The following is an 18926-nucleotide window of genomic DNA, read 5'->3' on the forward strand; positions in this document are numbered from 1 at the left end:
ATATGTGATGCTCCCTGGACTACTAAGAACCGATTTGGGATATGTATTTACATTAATAGCTCTTTTAAAAAAAGAAAATGAAAGTCAAGAATATTAATCGATTTTATCAAGTCATATAATTTATTTTGTTTCTTCTTAAAAATATTTAAGGCACTGATTAATGATCAGAGCCAGTGTAGCCTAAAAGTCCTATTTTTCAAAGACAGAAAATTTGAGAAAGTGGGTCAAAGAATACTGATGGTCATAGAAATAATCTGGAATTGATTTTTTTATGCTGGAAGTAGTTAATATGTTACAAAAATAAATGGCTAGCAGTTTACTTTCACTGCCCATCAGGTAAAATAAAAACCAGTGATTCTGGAACAAGAACAGAGTTCAAGGAATCAAGGACTCAGATTCCTATTATTTCCTCTTTCTCTCCACACCATGAGGGGAAATCAACTGCCCAATCCAGTCTTGATTCTATTTTTCCTGCTCCTTCCCAGAGATGCTTCCACTGCTTCAAAACCGTAAGCAACATTTCCAGAAAATTCTATTGTCCTTCTCTTTTCCATTGTGTTATCTGCTTCTTGATATGTCTCTCTTATTTATTTTCTGATTTCCTATGAAATTATCTGCTGTTCAAGGGGTTTGGAAAGGTCAGTAAATTGTTATGGCTCATGTGGAAAGAAGCATACTCCAGTTCTAGAAAACATGGAGACATAGGGCAATAACATTTGTGAAACCTTCACCAAATAAGAATACAGAATTATACAACATTCATTAAATAATAATATAGAATTCCTGCCAAAAAGAAAAAAAAAAGGATACATTCTTTATTGTCTCATGAAAAGGGCTGCAGTGTCTTGTCCACTGTGAAATGACTCAGTAGCCGTATTTTCCCTCAGTCAGGGATCTCCAGGATGGATGCATGACTTTCACACAAGCCAGGATGTGTGTCAGACCACTCAATTCTTCAGCAAACCTGTAGAGGCTGGCGTTAGATCTTGGGAATATACAGATTAACAAAATGTGGACCCTGCCCTCAATACCTCACAGTATAGAAAATAGGAGGAGATAGTGCACAGAGAAAGGAATACAGTGCAAAACCTGCAAGCATTGCAGGAGTCTGTGAGAATGCCCACAGAGAAAACCTCCCTCCTCCTGGAACCTTTAAGGGAGATAGGAGAAGGGACATCACCTAAGTCTGCAGAGAGAAAGTTGTTTTGGGGATGTCTTATTGAAGTAAATAGAATGTATCCAGATAGACAAGGACACTCCAGAAAGAGAGAGAGTCCTGGGCAATCAGAGCATTGCATAGTACAGCACATTTGAGTGGTTGTAAATGATGGGTAAAGAACAACAGGAAAGGGATATTTTCTTCTGGGTGGACATGGTAATATATTTGGTGATTAGTGTTGCATGGTTTGGCTTGGCTTCCAACAGAATGAAAGAGGGGAAAGAGCTAAAATTGCTTCTGAAATAATACTGCAAAGCAATTCAACTCCTCCTCATCTATTAATCGCTATCACTTTCGTGTCCTGGAATAAGGAAATTCATATCATCCACATGAAACCCAAGACCACCTGTAGATAGGTTCTTAACACTTTCAGTGATAATCAATTGGTTAATCACATTGTGTTGTTGCTTAAAAAAAAAAAAAAAGTTTTTTCAACTTTATAGACATATAATTGACAAATAAAATTACAAAATATTTCAAGTGTACCACGTGATGGTTTCACATACATATATAATGGAAGGATTCCTCCCATTAGGTGAATTAACACATCCATCTCATGCGTATTTACTCTTCTTCTTTTTTTTTTTTTTTTTTGTGAGAACATTTAAATTCTACTTCCAGCAAATTTCATTTATACAATGCAGAGTTATCAACTATAGTCACCAGGTCATACATTATATCCCCAGACGTCATCTTATTATAAATGAAAGTTTGTACCCTTTTACCAACCTCTCCCTATTTCCTTCAACACCTCTCCACCCCAGCCCCTGGCAGCCACTTTTCTGTTCTCTGTTTCTATGAATTTGACTTTTTTTTTTAAAAGATTCTACATATAAGTGACAGCATGCAATATTATCTTTCTCTAACATATTTCTCTTATAATGACCTCAAAGCCCATCCATGTTGTTGCAAATGATAAGATTTCCTTTTGTTAAGGCTGAACAATATCCCATGTTGATCCATTTCTAATTTTGAAAATAACTTCCTTTCTTAAAAAAGACTTTATCTATTTGAGGGAGAGGGAGAGAGAGAGCACGAAAGAGATGGGGAGGGGGAGAGGGAGAAGCAGACTCCGAGCTGAGCAGGGAGCCTGATGTGGGGTTCCCTCCCAGGACTCCAAGATCATGACCTGAGCCAAAGGCAGACGCTTAACCGACTGAGCCACCCAGGCGCCCCTGAAAATAATTTCTATCCAAAATACATAATGACTCATGGATTGCTTATCCATAGCTTATGAATAGTTTTACAAATATTGTGAGAGTGAATATCCCCACAATACAAGAGAAGCATATTAATGTTCAACTTGTTGGAGGTTTCTGAGTTTCTAAGATCTTTTGGATTAGCCTTTGAAGAATACATTCCTCTACCCTCTTGCTGAAATCTGGCTCTGTTCTGTGATTGGTGATCACAGAAAAGATGATCTAGAAAACAGCCACAGTAATGATGTCTTTTTAACTTCTCCATGATTGATCCAGAAACTTCTCCACAGGCAGTATCTGGTGCTGGTCCCATCAGAGCTGTACACTGGGGTCTCTGAGAAGGCTTGTGTCATGCTTAATCACCTGAATGAGACGGTGACACTGAACATAATTCTGGAGTATGGAATGCAGACCAGAACCCTCCTCACAGACCTGGTGACAGAGAAGAACTCCTTCTACTGCAGCCCATTCACTGTTAGTATGGCTCCTCGGGATATGGAAGTTCATTAGAGGAAGAGCATATTAGCTGATGCCTGTGTCCTGACACCCGACAATAAAAAAAGCATAGTGAAAAAACTGAGAGGCACAAAGTGACTTTCAAATTAGATTCTAAAAGTGAAGTTCTACTGACTATGCTTTCATAATATTTACAAACAATTCCAGTGCAATATGCAAAACGTAATAGTAGTTATGGGAAAGATTTCGCTTGCTCTTAAACTTGTGAGGGAAATAAAGTTCATGCCATTACCCATAAAAACACCGAAACTCATAAATTTAAGTGACTTATTTAAGATCTGACAAGTGGTTGTCGGTTAATGTCTTGTCCTTGTAGCTTTTTATTACATAAGGAATTAAATAGTTAATCACAGGGCTTACTACCAATGATAACACAGAATGTTGATGTTGACCATCGGAAAATAACATTTGATAATTATTTTAATACCATCATATTGCTGTGGAAATGAAAGCATGTTATTTCCTTCACCCTCATGACAGTTGACAGTTTGAAGAACTAGTTCCTTTTATTGCAGTGACATTTTCCCTTTAAATCAACAAAGTGTTACTGTCATGTTACATTAACATAAGAATCTATAAATCCAGGAACATAATTCTCAACTTATTCCTTACTCACTCTCCGGGACTAACCAGAGAAATAAGAAAGTCATAAAGGCTGAGACATTCAAAAGTGGGTCTGCGCAGACTTTTCAGCTCTTTTCTGTTTTACAGCTTCCAGAGTTACCATCTTCCTCAGGGTTGATTACTGTGGAGGTGAAGGGGCTAACCCAGTTGTTCATAAAGAGGAAGACAGTGCACATCACAAAAGTAGACAGCCTCATCTTTGTCCAAACAGACAAACCCATCTACAAACCGGGACAAACAGGTATCAGGGAACAAATCAGTGAGGGCAACTTTAAGGGGTGGGTGTGTGGTTCTCTATTCCTTTATTCTGCAGTCATGAAAATCCAGGCATGTCGTTATCTGTGTTATTTACCCCCCGATTCCCATTGGACGGTTTCAAGGGAAAAATCTCTCTGTTTCAGTGAGATTCCGCGTTGTCTCTGTGGATGTCAATTTTCACCCTTTGAATGAAACGGTAAGTCTCATTACGGTGGATGAGTTTGGGGGAAACAGGCAAAAATGTCAAGCCCATTCTTTTCGAGAACCTGAGACCAATATGATCTCATAAGAGTACCACTGCTGGAGAATAGGGAAATCAGTTCACCAACTGCATTATTAAAATAAAATATTCAGTTGAATTTATCCTCTTAAAGATCCCAGTAATTTTTATTGAACAAAAGAAAATCAGTGCACTTGATTTCTCCCTTAGAGAAATGGAGACTTTCTCAGAGACAAATTTCATCTGCAAAATAAACTTCTTATTTGGCCCTTTTTACCTTAGCATAGGTTTCCACAATTGTACAATATTTCATAAAAGTAAAGTCATGACTTCTCAAGAGATATATGTCCCAAACGAAACATGTAAAGTGCCGTGAACCAAACTGGGGTACATTTCCTTGTTTGGACAAGAAATATACAGACTCTTCCTCTGAATCAGATAGTTTATCAGTGCTGATGTCATGGCTTTCTTTTTCTAACCTCTATCCCATACTCATACTATTTTTTTTTCCTTCCAGTTCCCAGTGGTTTATATTGAGGTAGGTAATATCTTATGCATCTCAGTCGAGATGAGGACTTACTGCAAGTTATGTTCCATTGCCCCTTGCCACCTCTCCCCTCCCCACTAGCACTTCACCAAAACTAAACAGTTTTCCCTGTCTATCTTCAAACCTTTGGAGAGCGGATAAGATGTAAATGAGGGAATAAAATCCCCTGAGATGATACAAGTTCACGACTCTTCCAGTATTTCTGACCAAAATGGATATGCATAATTTCAAAAAGAGGTATTGCGAGCTGTACTCTCTCATAGCTGGTAACCTTGCTGCCCTTTCCTCAGTGTAGAATTCCTAGAAAACTTTGCCCAGTATCTTTTGTATCAATTTACCAACCATCTCTTATCCAACTTCCAAAAGTGCCCTCCCTAAAAGCTGTCCCTCTACTCAAATTATATATTTCAGTTGTTTCTATGAACTCATAACATTTTTACCTATAGAATCCCAAGAGGAACCGAATTTTCCAATGGCAAAGTCTCAGATTGCAAGGAGGACTCAGCCAGCTCTCCTTCCCACTCTCAGTGGAGCCCACTCTGGGTATTTATAAGGTCAAACTGCAGAAGGAGTCAGGGGAAAAAATAGAGCACCCCTTTGAAGTGAATGAATATGGTAAGAATTCTGCCTGTGTCCAAAACATTTATGACATTAGAGTATTTAAGAGTTTAAGAGTTTTTACACATAGGTACAAGCAAAAATCTAGCATATGGTAGTTGGAAATTAGCAAGGTTTTTTTATTTACCCAAATATTCACTAAGCATCTTTCATGCACTATCTCATTTAATCCTCTTATCAACCATCTGAGGCAGATACTATATTGTCTCCATTTTACAAATGAGTACATCAACACTAGAACAGTTAGTAATTTACCAAAAATCACAGAGCCAGTAAGAGGTAAGAGAGATTTTAATAGGTCCGTTACCCTATTCAAACAGAAATTGTTAACCAATACAACAAATATCTGCGTGCATCTGTTGATCTGTATCTTATAACTGAAGGTACCTCCTGGCTGTCTATGACCTACACTTAGACTACTCTAATCAAAGTGGTGAGACATTAAAGCCATCTTATTAGTTATCAATCATGTGGATTTTCTCATGTAAATTAAGTATATCATGCCATGGATGAAGAGACTTATCACAAAACTATCATTCCCCAAATTGACCTGGACTACCATGAGGATTATAGAACAGGGATATATTACAGGAACAGCTAGCCTTACACAACTGTGAGAGAGGATGGATGGAAAGGTAAGGGTCCAGCAGGGGGGAACTGGTGGATCAGAGGAAATTACTAACCAGTTCTGAAGCACTGGTGGGGATGAATAACTTAGCACCTTCAAGGGGTAACTTCAGCCGCCAAAGTGGACCACAAAGGGAAACTCATAGAAGAATCTATGGAAGACTGTATGTATCTGTACATCTTCTTTTCTACCACTTCAGTATTTCTGTAATCAAGCGTCTGATGGTGGGTCTCGGGCCTCTATTAGTCAGCAGGACAAGCAGTTGGGAAGAACTGGACACGGAAAGAATAAGGACAAATTGGAATTTCCTTGCCTCTCTGTACCTGTCACCACATCTAACCATGATGACCTTCAGAGACTAATGATGCTGCTTTCCTCCCATCTTTAAGTCTTGACCAAATTCAAAGATTCTAGGAAATGCAGGGCCAGCGTAACCAAGTTAACATGGTACAAATACCCAGGTCATAAACACGTCTCTGTGGTCAGTAGAGGCCCTGCTGCGTCTTAATGTAATTGAAACCATTTCATGTGATCCTATGTTATAAGGTGCTGTAATAGTCATTACTAATACTGGCAAGATATCCTGCCCGCCCACCTTCACCTCTTTCTTCCTTCTGTTAACAACAGTTTTGCCCAAATTTGAGGTCCAAGTGAAAATGCCCAAGACTATTGGTTTTCTAGAGGAAGAATTTACGGTATCCGTCTGTGCCCTGTGAGTTACATTATTTCATAGCATTTCTATCTCCCTATTTTATGTGCACTGCAAGTAATCGTTATCAGACTTCAAAGTATTTTAATTAGAGAATGACTTTCTCTCCAACATGCCTGAGCTCCAGCTAGGGAGTGGGGGTGGCAGCATAGGACACTTTTACTTCTACCAATAAAAACATTTACACTTAAAATGTGCCAGATAATGTTTTAAGTGCCTTGTGAGATGGGGATAGTTATCCTTAGTTTGCAAATGAGGAAACTATAACATGTGGGGGATAGAAAACTTGTTCAAGTTTCTACATACAGTAAATGGGAGACTAGAATTTAAGTCTAACAGTCTGGCTCCAGACCCTGAACTCTTTGCCACTATCCTATATTGCTTCTGCAATTAAAAAAAAAAAAAAATCTAGCTTCATGAAACATTGTACATGGCAGAGACTGTGCCAAACTGAACACAGGACATCCAGCTCAAGTTCATGCTCATGTTCATAACTTCTGTGTTATTTTGTATCCTATGATCCCCATTTTTTTTATTGCTCCCAATTTCTTAAACTATGGAAAATTAGGGGGGAAAAAAGGAGACTTTCTTAAATAGGTATATAGCTATATAATGTAGAATTTAAAAGATGTGTCATAGTTATTTCTTCCCTGATTGCCTTTTAGTTCAGTAGAACATTCTCCACATACACTGAGGAGAGACACTTTACCTCTTGCTTTTGAAAATAGTATGAGGATCATATTTTCATCTTTCTCACCAGTTTGATGTTTAGATTTTTCCCTCAGAAGGAAGAGCCCTTTGAGTGACATTTAAAGATAACATTCAACAAAGTGAGATTTGGTAAATAATTTATAGCTTTATCAGCACTTCTAGAAATTAGGGGGGAAAAAAACTTTAAAAAGGGGAGGATCAGGGTCATCGAAGTCAAACCTCATCTACCTCACAATTTGGACCAAAGCAATAGGTCTCAAACTTAGGTGAACATCAGAATCTATGGAGGTAATTAAAATGTAGATTCCTTGGCCCCCACATCTAAAGATTCCAATCATAAATCTAAGGAAAGATTCAGGACTCTGAATCTCAATACATATCTCAGATAATTTCAATGTAGGTAGTCCATTAAGCATACTCTGAGAAACAACAGACTAAGTTTGGCTTCGCATCTTGTCTTACTTCACTCAGTCTGCTATGACAAAATACCACAGAGTGGGCAGTTTATAAACAACAGAAATTTATTGCTCATAGTTCTAGAGGCTGAGAAATCCAAGATCAAGGTGCCAGCATGGTCACGTTCTGGTGAAGGTTCTTTCTGGTTCATAGCTGGCGCCTTCTTGCCATGCCCTCATATGGTGGAAGGGGCAAAGGATCTCTCTGGAGCCTCTTTTATAAAGGCACCAATCACATTCATGGGGGCTCCACCTGCATTATCTAAGCACCTCCCAAAGATTTCATCCCCTAATACTACCATCCTTGGGGTTTAGGATTTCCACATATAAATTTGGGGGGATGCAAACATTCAGACCGTACCTTAGCATATCCTTCCATCAGATTTGGCAGAATCAGACTAAGTCATTATGATACTGTTCGTATATAACAGATATGTTATATGATATGTAGCTAGTGTATTTAAATTCCCATTTAAGTTCTCATTTATCCTCTTAAAATACATATGAATTAGGGAAGACCTAGAAATACCCTGTCTACATATCCATAAATTTTTCCCTAAAACAACTTAGGTATTGTCAAAGCTGGAATTATAACCTAGATAACCTGACAGTGGGGAAAGAAGGAAATAAGATAGTCTTTTTGTTTTTTAAAGATTTTATTTATTTATTTAAGAGAGAGAATGAGAAAGAGAGAGCACGAGAGGGGGGAAGGTCAGAGGGAGAAACAGACTCCCCACTGAGCAGGGAGCCCGATGCGGGACTCGATCCCGGGACTCCAGGATCATGACCTGAGCCGAAGGCAATCGCTTAACCAACTAAGCCACCCAGGCGCCCGGAAATAAGATAGTCTTATAGTAAAACCTCAACTGAAAGGGAGGAAAGATCTGAGAAAAACTACATTGTTCATTTTTCATTTAGAAGTGTTTCAAAAAGATTCAGTAAGTATCTTCTCTTAGAGTTGTAGATGTAGGTCCACTTAGATAATTAAGACATAGTTTCAGAATAAGTGTTTCTAAAGTACAAATGGTATGGGAAGGAAGTATATGTGCTCTATGAACAAGATGGATACATGAATGGATCCAATCGTGTGAAAAATATCTGAGTTGTTTATATCAAATATCCTTTTGTATAACTGCTTTATCGTTACAGATACACATATGGAAAGCCTGTCTCTGGTCTGGTGACAATTAACGTATGCAGAAAATACTCCCGATACCGTTCTGTCTGCCATGGAAGACATTCACAAAGTATCTGTGAAGAATTCAGTCAACAGGTATATGGAAACCATTCTCCCCAGGACACTAACACCAGATCTTGTTTTCTCATGGATTTTAATGCAAGAAAGAATATCATACAAAAGAATACAATACTGTATGGTGAAAACAGTTCAACAGAGAGGAGTGTGGAGTAAGGGAAACATTGTAAGATTGCCTGGCAATATTAGGAGCCCACTTGAGATTTGGGTTCATGAATTTATAGTGGTATTTATTTGGCCAGTTTTGTAATTTCCTTCTGAGGGCAATCAGCATGCCGGGTATAAAGGCATAAGATAATGTGGAAGTATCCAAAGTTGGTCTTTATCAAACAGATAATAGAAAAAGAATGTGGCAGATGTTAAGAATTTGGTTAGTGGGAGGGGGCACTTGGCTGGCTCAGCTGGTAGAGCCTGTGACTCTTGAATTCAGGGTCATGAGTTCCAGCCCCACGTTGGGTGAAGAGCTTACTTAAAAAAAAAAAAAAAAAGAACTTGGTTAGTGGGAGAATCAAATGACTTGTTATGGAATCTAAACCTCATATGGAAGAATATGAAACCAGCATAAAAAGAGAACATAAAAGCCCAGTGGCAGTGAGTGGGCACTGTAAGGGTACGGAAAAGAAAGTTATCAAAGCTTCAGAGAGGGGCGCCTGCATGGTTCAGTTAAGCATCCAACTCTTGGTTTCAGCTCCGGTCATGATCTTGGGGTGGTGGAATCGAGCCCCACTTCGGGCACTGTGCTGGGTGTGGAGCCTGCATAACATTCTCTCTCTCTCCCTCTACCTCTCCCTCTCTCGCTACCCTCCTCCCCCATGCATGCATGCATGCACTCTTTCTCTAAAAAAAAAAAAAGTTGCAGAGAGCAAATGAATGAAAAGCAAGGGTGATGAATATGATGATGAATGTCAAAATAAACATCAATAAGAAAGATAAACATGAGGGGTGCCTGGGTGGCTCAGTCGGTTAAGCGTCTGCCTTCGGCTCAGGTCATGATCCCAGGGTCCTGGGATCGAGCCCCACGTCGGGCTCCTTCCTCAGTGGGGAGCCTGCTTCTCCCTCTCCCTCTGCTTGCCACTCCACCTGCTTGTGCTCTCCCTCTCTCTATCTCTAATAAATAAATAAATAAAATCTTAAAAAAAAAAAAAAAGAAAGATAAACATGAGAAAAATCAGGTTGCCAAAACTTTACTATATCAGGGACATAGGAATTAATTTTTATTTTCCAGTGAGTAAATTAAAAAATGATTAAGTAAACTATAAGTAAATATAAGTAAATTAAATATGATTAAATTTTATTACACAATACATATTTTCATGTAAATAAGTAAAAAAATGAAAACAAATCTTTCTTAAGATGTGGGTCCCAATGTTTAGTTTGGAAATCTAATTACTATAATGATTCATCTATTCAATAAATATATATGTTTTTATTAATGTCCTAGGCATGGAGAAATACAGTTAGAAAATATAATCCTTAGTCGATGTGTAGATGAAGGTGCTCACAGAGGAGATGTTATATCTGAGTTGCGTTTAGAAGAGCAGTAATTGTTGGCCAAGATAAGAATGGAAGAAAAAGAATGTTATCACTTGAGGAACAATGTATGCAGAGAGAGTATGATGGCACATTTTGAAACTAGGACATTTAATTTGGCAGAAACGGGATAGGCTTTCAGAAGAGAAGGAGGAAGGCAGAGGTTGGCAATGAGTAACTCAACGATTAATGATGACATTTGATATCATTTTTGGCTTGGGAAGAAATTTGATGTCATTTTTGGCTTGGGAAAGGATCAACCCCTAAAAGATGGTCAGAACATATGTAAAATTTCCTTTGGCCACCGAAAAACTTTCACAGATTGATAACTGACTTTTTTGACAGCAAACCAGAGGACCCAGGAACTCTCTTTCTTTCTCTTCAGGCAGACAGTGAAGGCTGTTTCACACAACTCGTGAAGACTAAAATATTCCAGCTGAGACAGAAGGGGTATGACATGAGCATACAAGTGGAAGCCAAAGTCAAAGAGGATGGAACAGGTTCGTGTTATTTTCAAATATTTATTAATTCATTAATTCACCAATATGTTAAGCATTTATTAAACATCCATTCCATGTGAAACACTTTGTAGTTTCTGGGGACTATGAAAATAACACGGTCCCTGCTGTCAAGGATCTAGAAATCTAAAGAGAAATTACATGTATGTATGTATATGTGTATATGTATATATGTTCGTATGTATATATTTATAACCATAACAAAATTTCAACGAGAAATGTAAAAACTAAAGTCCAAATGAGTATGAAGAGAGAGAATTAATTCTTATATAGGGACAAAGAAAGTTTATAAAGTAGCATGTGAGCTGATTTATATAGAATGACTAATATTTTGAAAGCTCATGATGGACTGGGAATGCATGATTGGCATAAAACAAATGTGTTTGGTCTCAAAATAATCTGACAATGTAAATTGGGGCTAAGGTGTGTAAAAAAGTAAATTGTATGCTAAAAAGATTAGACTTTATTGTTAAAAACCTTGGATATTGGCAGATAGATTTAAGGAGAATGTTCTAAATAAATTGATATTTTGAAAATATAATTCTAGCAGACATAAAGAGGACAGGCGACATGAAACAATTTGTTACATGTGATACCTCAGATTACTATTCAAAATTGCTCCAAAGAGATCTGGGACCTAGGAAATGGAAACGCCATTAACCAAGATAAGGAGTAGATGAGAAAGAACTATGGTGATGAGAATGTGTCAAAGATAATTAATTGCAATCTGGAATTTCAAGATAGAAGTTGACTCATTCTGCTTTAAAAATAATTTTAAAAGAAAACCAGAGCAAAATCAAGACCAGAAATGTAAATCTGGAATGATTCTAATTGTATCTATATCCTCCTAAGAGTAAGTGCAATTATTCTGAAAGCAAACTCACTTAGCATTGCTAACTAGGGGCTAGAGACAAACAAGGAAAGTTCCAAGCACAGAACAACTACATTTAGGACATAGTGTCAAATAAACCAGCATAATAAAATTAGAAGCCGCAGGGATAGGGGAAAACAAGAAAGCTTTAGATGATGAAGCCAAGACACAGATTACACTTCACAAATGGAAAGGCACCAGGCTTTGGCTATACGGGAAGGGGCATACAGTCAAAAGAAGGGTCTTGCTGGGGAAGTATTTGTGATAGACATTTAAGCATACTTTGAGGCCAATGTGAAGAATCATGTTGTATGCAAAAAGTCGTGGGGAGAGGGGAGGGATCTGAGAGAGACAAACAAAAGTGGAGCAAGATCACAGAGGAGATGGGAAGAATTTAATAACATGGATGGAACCAGTAAGACACTTGTGAAACCAGAGAAATTGGGGGATTAGGTACAATAATTTTTGTATGAAGGTGAAACTAATGTCAAGTTGCTTGTATTTTCTAAGTGTGAAAAATTCTGGAAAGGATAAAAAATAGAATAGGGATAATACCTTGTCATGATGGAGTGAAGCTGGGTTGGAGGCGGGAGGTGAGTTGAATCTAAAGAACAATTCAACTGCACTTATTTCTTTTTCAGAGTTGGAATTAACTGGGCATGGATCATGTGAAATCACAAATACCTTAAGCAAACTGAAATTTACAAAAGCGGATACACATTATAGGCATGGGCTCCCTTTTTTTGGGCAGGTAAAATATCTTCTCAATAGAATCATAATTTGAGGGATGTGGACTTAAAGAAAATGAATTTTTATACCACAAAAGTACAATTGATTATAAAAATAAATATTTATTTAGAATGAGAAAATTTACAGCAAATGACAAACTTAAAAGGCAAATACCATCACATTCAGAAAAATATAGCACACTTTTATTAGTTAACTTCCTAACACATCTCTATAATACATTTTTCCTGTGTAATTTGGCTCCATACTCTTTTATTTCCTCGTTTTAAAAGGTTTTTTTTTCAGGGGCGCCTGGGTGGCTCAGTCATTAAGCGTCTGCCTTCAGCTCGGATCATGATCCCAGGGTCCTGGGATCTAACTCCGCATTGGCCTCCCTGCTCGGCAGGAAGCCTGCTTCTCCCTCTCCCACTCCCCCTGCTTGTGTTCTCTCTCTTGCTGTCTCTCTCTGTCAAATTAATAAATAAAAAATCTTTAAAAAAAATAGATAAATAAAAATAAATAAAAGGGGTTTTTTTTCAGCTTCAAAGCTGAATATTGGTAATAATATTGGTAAGTTTTCAGACTGATATCCAATTTAGTAAACTATCAATTTTCTGTCATATAAGAGATATAAGGTTTCTAAGCATTTTAAGTTTCCTTTTTTAGTAACTAATCTTTGAATTGACAGTTGATAAGCGATTGACAGTTGATAGACAATTGGCAGATGATAGTCAGTTTCTTTATTAACTGTGAAATTCCTAAGTATTTCACAGTTGATGACATTATGAATTTTATATTTTCTTCATTTATTGCAGCATTTTGTATCAAATTGGCAAGAAATTAATAAGTGTATAGATATGATTGGGCAGGGCCATTTCGGACCAAGAAAAGAATGTGAGAAAACTAAGGACTTAAAGATGAATATGACTTGGTCAGAAATTTAAGAAAGAGGGGAGAATGGCCAAGGCCCTAGGTGTGAAACAGCTTTTAAAGAGCAGAGAACTAAGAGTGTGACTGACTGAGGTAGAAGATATAACTAACTGGGTTGACTGGATAGTTATAGGTAAGCCAGAACAGATCTTGAGGGCCTTTTGGGTTATGTTCAGAATTTTGGACTGAGAAGTTATTGAAGGTTTTAAGGAGAATAACATGATCAGTTTAGCTCAGGCTGTAGAGAGAGTGGTTTGAAGTCAGCATGAAGTAGCAAGAGGGTGAACTGTGTAAAAAAGTTAAAATAGTTAAAACAGTAAAAAAGGTTTAAAAACTATTGGAAACCAGATGGGAAAAAATATTGTGTTCTCTCAGCTGAGAAAAGAGGAGCTAAAATAAAAACAAAGCATTTATTTGGGGCCTCAGAATTACAATTTGGGAAAAACGGATTTGGGCTGCAGTTCAAATAGTGCTCCCTGTCCCTGAGAACAAATATCAAGGGTTTTTAAAGACAAAGGAGAATTCTTGTGTGTGCTATTCATAAGGAATTTTGATTGGTGTTGATGGCAGAAAACTAATCTTGACTGAATATAATTGGTTGCTAAGGCTATCACTGAGCAAAACCTTCTGTAGCAGGTTGCAGGGGTTTGGGCTAAGTTTGGCCCAGTTCAAAAGTTCATGGGTCCTCCGGTGAGGAGGTCATAAGACCCATCTCCTTAATGGCTTCCCAGCTCCATTATAAACCCCTTGATAATTATTTCACCTTAAACAGGTTTAACTGGAATAGGAGAAGTAAATAAAATGTATTTAACAGAGTAAGAGATAACACTTGGCCATGGGTTAGCATTAGTCAGCGAAAAAGAGAAAATGATTTTTTAAAAGGCCCTTGATATTGATGCATAACCTATGGGATGGATAAAAGCACCATATACTGAGATAGAGAACAGTAGGGATGAAGAGTTGGAAAGGGTGATATTATGAATCCATTTTTCGGATATTCTCAATTGTTTTGTGCCTACCGAATATCTAAATAGAAATGTCAAAAAGAAAAATAGTTTAGAGCCCAGAAAACAAATCTTATTTTCAGATTGATTCTAAGATCTTCAGTAAATGACAGCGGCCCCAAGGTCAAGAGGTGAACCCAACAAAGGGTGGAAGGTGTCATTGCTATGTAACACCAGCTATCACTTCCACACTTCTAGGTTCTTCTGGTTGATGAGAAGGATCAACCAATCCCCAATAAAACTGTAGTCGTCAGGGTGGATGTAAGTGCATACCGTTCCAGCCTTACCACAAATGAGCACGGTCTGGTGAACATTTCCATCGATACCACCAAATTCATATCTTCTCTCTTTACAGTTACGGTAAGTGGGAAGGGGCATCTGGGACTACAAAGAGATTGCTGAGGGCACATAATTTAAGGACAGGAAGCATGTAAATTCTAGGGAGAAGAGAAATTACAATTAAGAGTAAAATAGAAACTAAGCCATTTGGAGACCTAAATTATAAGAAAATGTTATTTGGGGGCGCCTGGGTGGCTCAGTTGGTTAAGCGACTGCCTTTGGCTCAGGTCATGATCCTGGAGTCCCAGGATCGAGTCCCGCATCGGGCTCCCTGCTCAGCAGGGAGTCTGCTTCTCCCTCTGATCCTCCCCCCTCTCATGCTCTCTCTCTCTGTCTCATTCTCTCTCTCAAATAAATAAATAAAATCTTTAAAAAAAAAAAGAAAAGAAAGGAAAATGTTATTTACCAAAAAACTTTCACTTTAGATAGACTCCATTTACAGCATGGTCTAGTTTCAGGAGACACTTATTAGATCATCTTGAAATTCCCTTGTAAAATTCAATATTTTTATAATTTTATTACAGATTAGATTTTGTTTGGTTTCTTTGGCATACTGCTATTTTTTGTTTTCCATAAAAAATTTAAATATCTGTATGCAATTTATAGGCATAAGGATATTAAGAAAAAGTAATTGATCCTGACTGTGAGTGAATATTATCTACTAAATCAGAATAGCACAACCTTAAATAAACTTAAGGAAAAGTCACTCACAGATTATGCTTTACTTGAGAAAGCAGACTGATGGAACCAAATAAGCACGATTCACATAAAATCTTCAGTAAACGACTCTTAGAGTGACCAATATATACATAATGTACATTAACAAATAGCATTTTTAAGACTTTTACTCTTTCCACTAGGTCACTTACAAACAGAATAACCTCTGTTTTGATAACTGGTGGCTTGAAGAATTTCATACACAAGCACAGCACACTGTAAAGCGTATTTTCTCCCTGAGCAAGAGTTACGTTTCCCTTGAACTTGTTACTGGTACCAAGGCCTGTGGACAAATCCAGGATATCCGGGCACATTACATCCTGAATGGACAGATTCTGAAGGACGAAAAAGAATTAACTTTCTATTATTTGGTAAGAATGGAAACCACTGTAGCTCCTCCTAATTGTGTAGACCCCAAAAAGATTGAGTTCCTAAGTAATGCCCTTTGTAAGATATCAGTGAAAACCCTTTTTTCTTGAAGAAAAGTTGTTTCCTAATAAAGTTATTAATGCTTTAATTTCTTATTATGCTCTGATCTCTACTGAAACGTTTAGTTTTTATGAGTTCCAATGGAAAATTATTGAATGAGAGGAAAAAGCCTAAGAAAAATGCCTTGCTAGTCAAAAAGAATGCTTTCCTTAAAACTCAATAGAAAAATAAGCAAACTATAAGAAATCAAGAACTTAATCAACAGGAAATAAAAATTATAAACATTGGGGCACCGGGGTGGCTCAGTTGGTGATTAAGCATCTGAGTCTTGATTGATCTCAGGTCATGTCTTGATCTCAGGGTTGTGAGTTCAAGCCCCATGTTGGGATCATTTTGCACATGGAGCCTACTTTAAAAAAAAAAATCATAAACAATCTTCTGGAAAATATTCAATTTTGACTTTAATTGGAGAAGTGAAAAAAAAAACAATAAACCCAGTAGCATTTTACACCTATAAAGCTTCTAAATAGTTTACAAAGTTCATGACTAGTACAATTGCAGGAGAAAAGGACATTGACAGGCATACTATAAATTGGTATGATACTTTTGAGACCAATAAACCTATTTGTGTCCCAAGACTAAAAATGTGATCCAAAATTGGTAGTTACTCAAGTAAGTCATTTTAAGAAGAAAAATTTATGTGTAGGAAATTCTATATAGGAACATTAACTATAAATAATATTTTTAAAAATTCTTTGAAAAAGTAAAAAAAAATTGATAAGTTAGAATCTTAGTTTTATTGCTTCCTAATTATGTGACCCTGGGCTATTTATATAATTTCATTTGTAAAGACAAATACCAATCATCTTCCCTGGCTACTAGGGATGGTATTTATACCTATTTCATGGGAATATTGTGCACATTAAATCAAATCTGAAAACCAAATTATTTAGTTCAATGCCTGGTACATAGAGAGTATCAATACATTTAGTTTTTTAACAATAGAGAATACCGACATATATTTTATATCTGCCTTTACTGTATATTGCTTTGTGTATGTTTAAAATATTTATTGAAAGAACATGTAAGCTTGAAGTATTAATAGTCAAGATAAATAGCAAACATTAAGTAAAATATTAAAACACTGCAAAACTTCTATATCTGTTATTTAAGGTATGTCACTATACGTATAGGAAAACACTGAAAGAGAACTTGAGTATTCGAAACTTTTGGACTGGAGTAGTGAGATAATTTACTTATATATTTTAAATACGTTTACGTAAGTATTTTACATAATACGTTACGTATTTTAGGATGTGCCCTTTAAAATGATAATGGATATATTTCCCTCTTCAGATCAAAGCAAGAGGAAGCATCTCCCAATCGGGAAGCCATGTGTTGTCCATTGAACAAGGAGACAGTAAGTACTTCCAGGAGTTCCTGGGTTTTTTCTCTCAAATACTCAAATCCTGAACATTGTAGCAAGATGGAGTTATTTTCACATCTTACATTTTACATGTACTTTTTATAGAGATGATGATCACCAACCTTCTTCCATCAACCAAAGATGAGGAAGCTAATATAAAAAGATGCCATAGTAGGTTCATTTTAGCCCATTTAGTATTTTTTCTTCATTTTATAGCATTTCTATATTTTAAATTTTATTCCTAAGGTAAAATATATTCATTTTATAATTAAATGTTTTAAAACGCATAAAATAATTTGAAAGCGCAAAAAATCACCAAAGAAAAATCTGACTGTGTAGGTCTTTGTATTCGTTTCCTATTGCCGCTATAATAGATTGCCACCCACTTTCTGGCTTAAAACCATGCAAATTTATCAGCTTAGTTCTGTAGGTCAGGCTCTCCCTGGGCTAATATCAGGGTGTCAGCAGGACCGCATGCCTTCTGGAGCTCTAGGGAATTAATTATCTGTTTCCTTGCTTACGGACCTCCTGCATGCCTCAGTTTCTGTCTTCAACGCCAGAAGTACATCATCTTCAAACCTCTTTGTTGCATTTCTGCCCCCACTTTAAAGATCACTGTGATTATATTGGGCTCACTTGGATAACCCAGAATAATCTTCCCATCTCAAGGTCCTTGACTTAATCACATTTGCAAAGTCCCTTTTGCTATATAACATATCATATACACAAGTGTTTGAGATTATGCTATCTTTGTGGGGACATTAGTCTACATATTACAAACTGCCTTCTGGCCCCAAAGATTCACATCCATCCCATATGCAAAATGCATTCACCCCGTTCCAACAACCCTAAAAGCCTCGGTCCTTTATAGCATTAACTCAAGTCCAAAATCTCATGTAAGTTTCATCAGCTCAAAAGTCCCAAATATCATCATCTCAGTTATCTAAATTAGATACTGGTGGGGCCTTGGGTGTAATCCTTTCTAGGATGACAAAGAGTGATTAGTCCCAAGAAATTTTGAAAGCGACTAGACAAACATTAGGTTTCAAGATACTGCTTTATCTGCATCTTACAAGTATTTGCAAGTGACATTTTCATTTATGTTCAGTTCAAAACATTTTTAAATTTCCCTTTGAATGTCTACTTTGGACTATGGGGGTTCATAAAATAAATGTTATTTAGTTTCTAAATATTGAGATATTTTTCTTATTGATTTCTAATTTAATGCCATTGCGATCATATCTTTTAAATTTACTGAGACATGGGGCACCTGGGTGGCCCAGTCAATTAAGTGTCTGACTCCTAATTTCAGCTCAGGTCATGATCTCAGGGTCATGAGATCAAGCTCCAAGTTAGCTCCGCACTCAGTGCAAAGTCTGCTTGAGATTCTCTCCCCCACCACAATTCCCCTGCTCATGCATGCTCTAAATAAATAAATAAATAAATAAATAAATAAATAAATAAATAAATAAATAAA

At 37.0% G+C, this 18926-nt stretch overlaps 1 protein-coding gene across 1 annotated transcript in view; it reads left to right on the forward strand.

Annotated features, from left to right (window-relative positions):
• The first annotated feature begins 393 nt into the window (after positions 1-393).
• LOC118025689 (pregnancy zone protein-like) overlaps positions 394-18926 on the forward strand; it is a 44685-nt gene continuing 26152 nt past the window's right edge. The window contains exons 1-13 of the mRNA XM_035028260.1: positions 394-509; positions 2709-2892; positions 3646-3799; positions 3960-4012; positions 4554-4574; positions 5030-5198; positions 6457-6541; positions 8854-8977; positions 10875-10989; positions 12520-12629; positions 14737-14898; positions 15738-15965; positions 17380-17443. Coding sequence (XP_034884151.1) covers positions 427-509; positions 2709-2892; positions 3646-3799; positions 3960-4012; positions 4554-4574; positions 5030-5198; positions 6457-6541; positions 8854-8977; positions 10875-10989; positions 12520-12629; positions 14737-14898; positions 15738-15965; positions 17380-17443 — 1552 coding nt within the window. The 5' untranslated portion in view covers positions 394-426. The remainder of the gene's footprint in view (positions 510-2708; positions 2893-3645; positions 3800-3959; positions 4013-4553; positions 4575-5029; positions 5199-6456; positions 6542-8853; positions 8978-10874; positions 10990-12519; positions 12630-14736; positions 14899-15737; positions 15966-17379; positions 17444-18926) is intronic.

The sequence above is a fragment of the Mirounga leonina genome, unplaced genomic scaffold (assembly GCF_011800145.1).
Source record: "Mirounga leonina isolate KUSES-001 unplaced genomic scaffold, KU_Mleo_1.0 Mir_201, whole genome shotgun sequence".
In the NCBI taxonomy this organism is placed as follows: Eukaryota; Metazoa; Chordata; class Mammalia; order Carnivora; family Phocidae; genus Mirounga; species Mirounga leonina.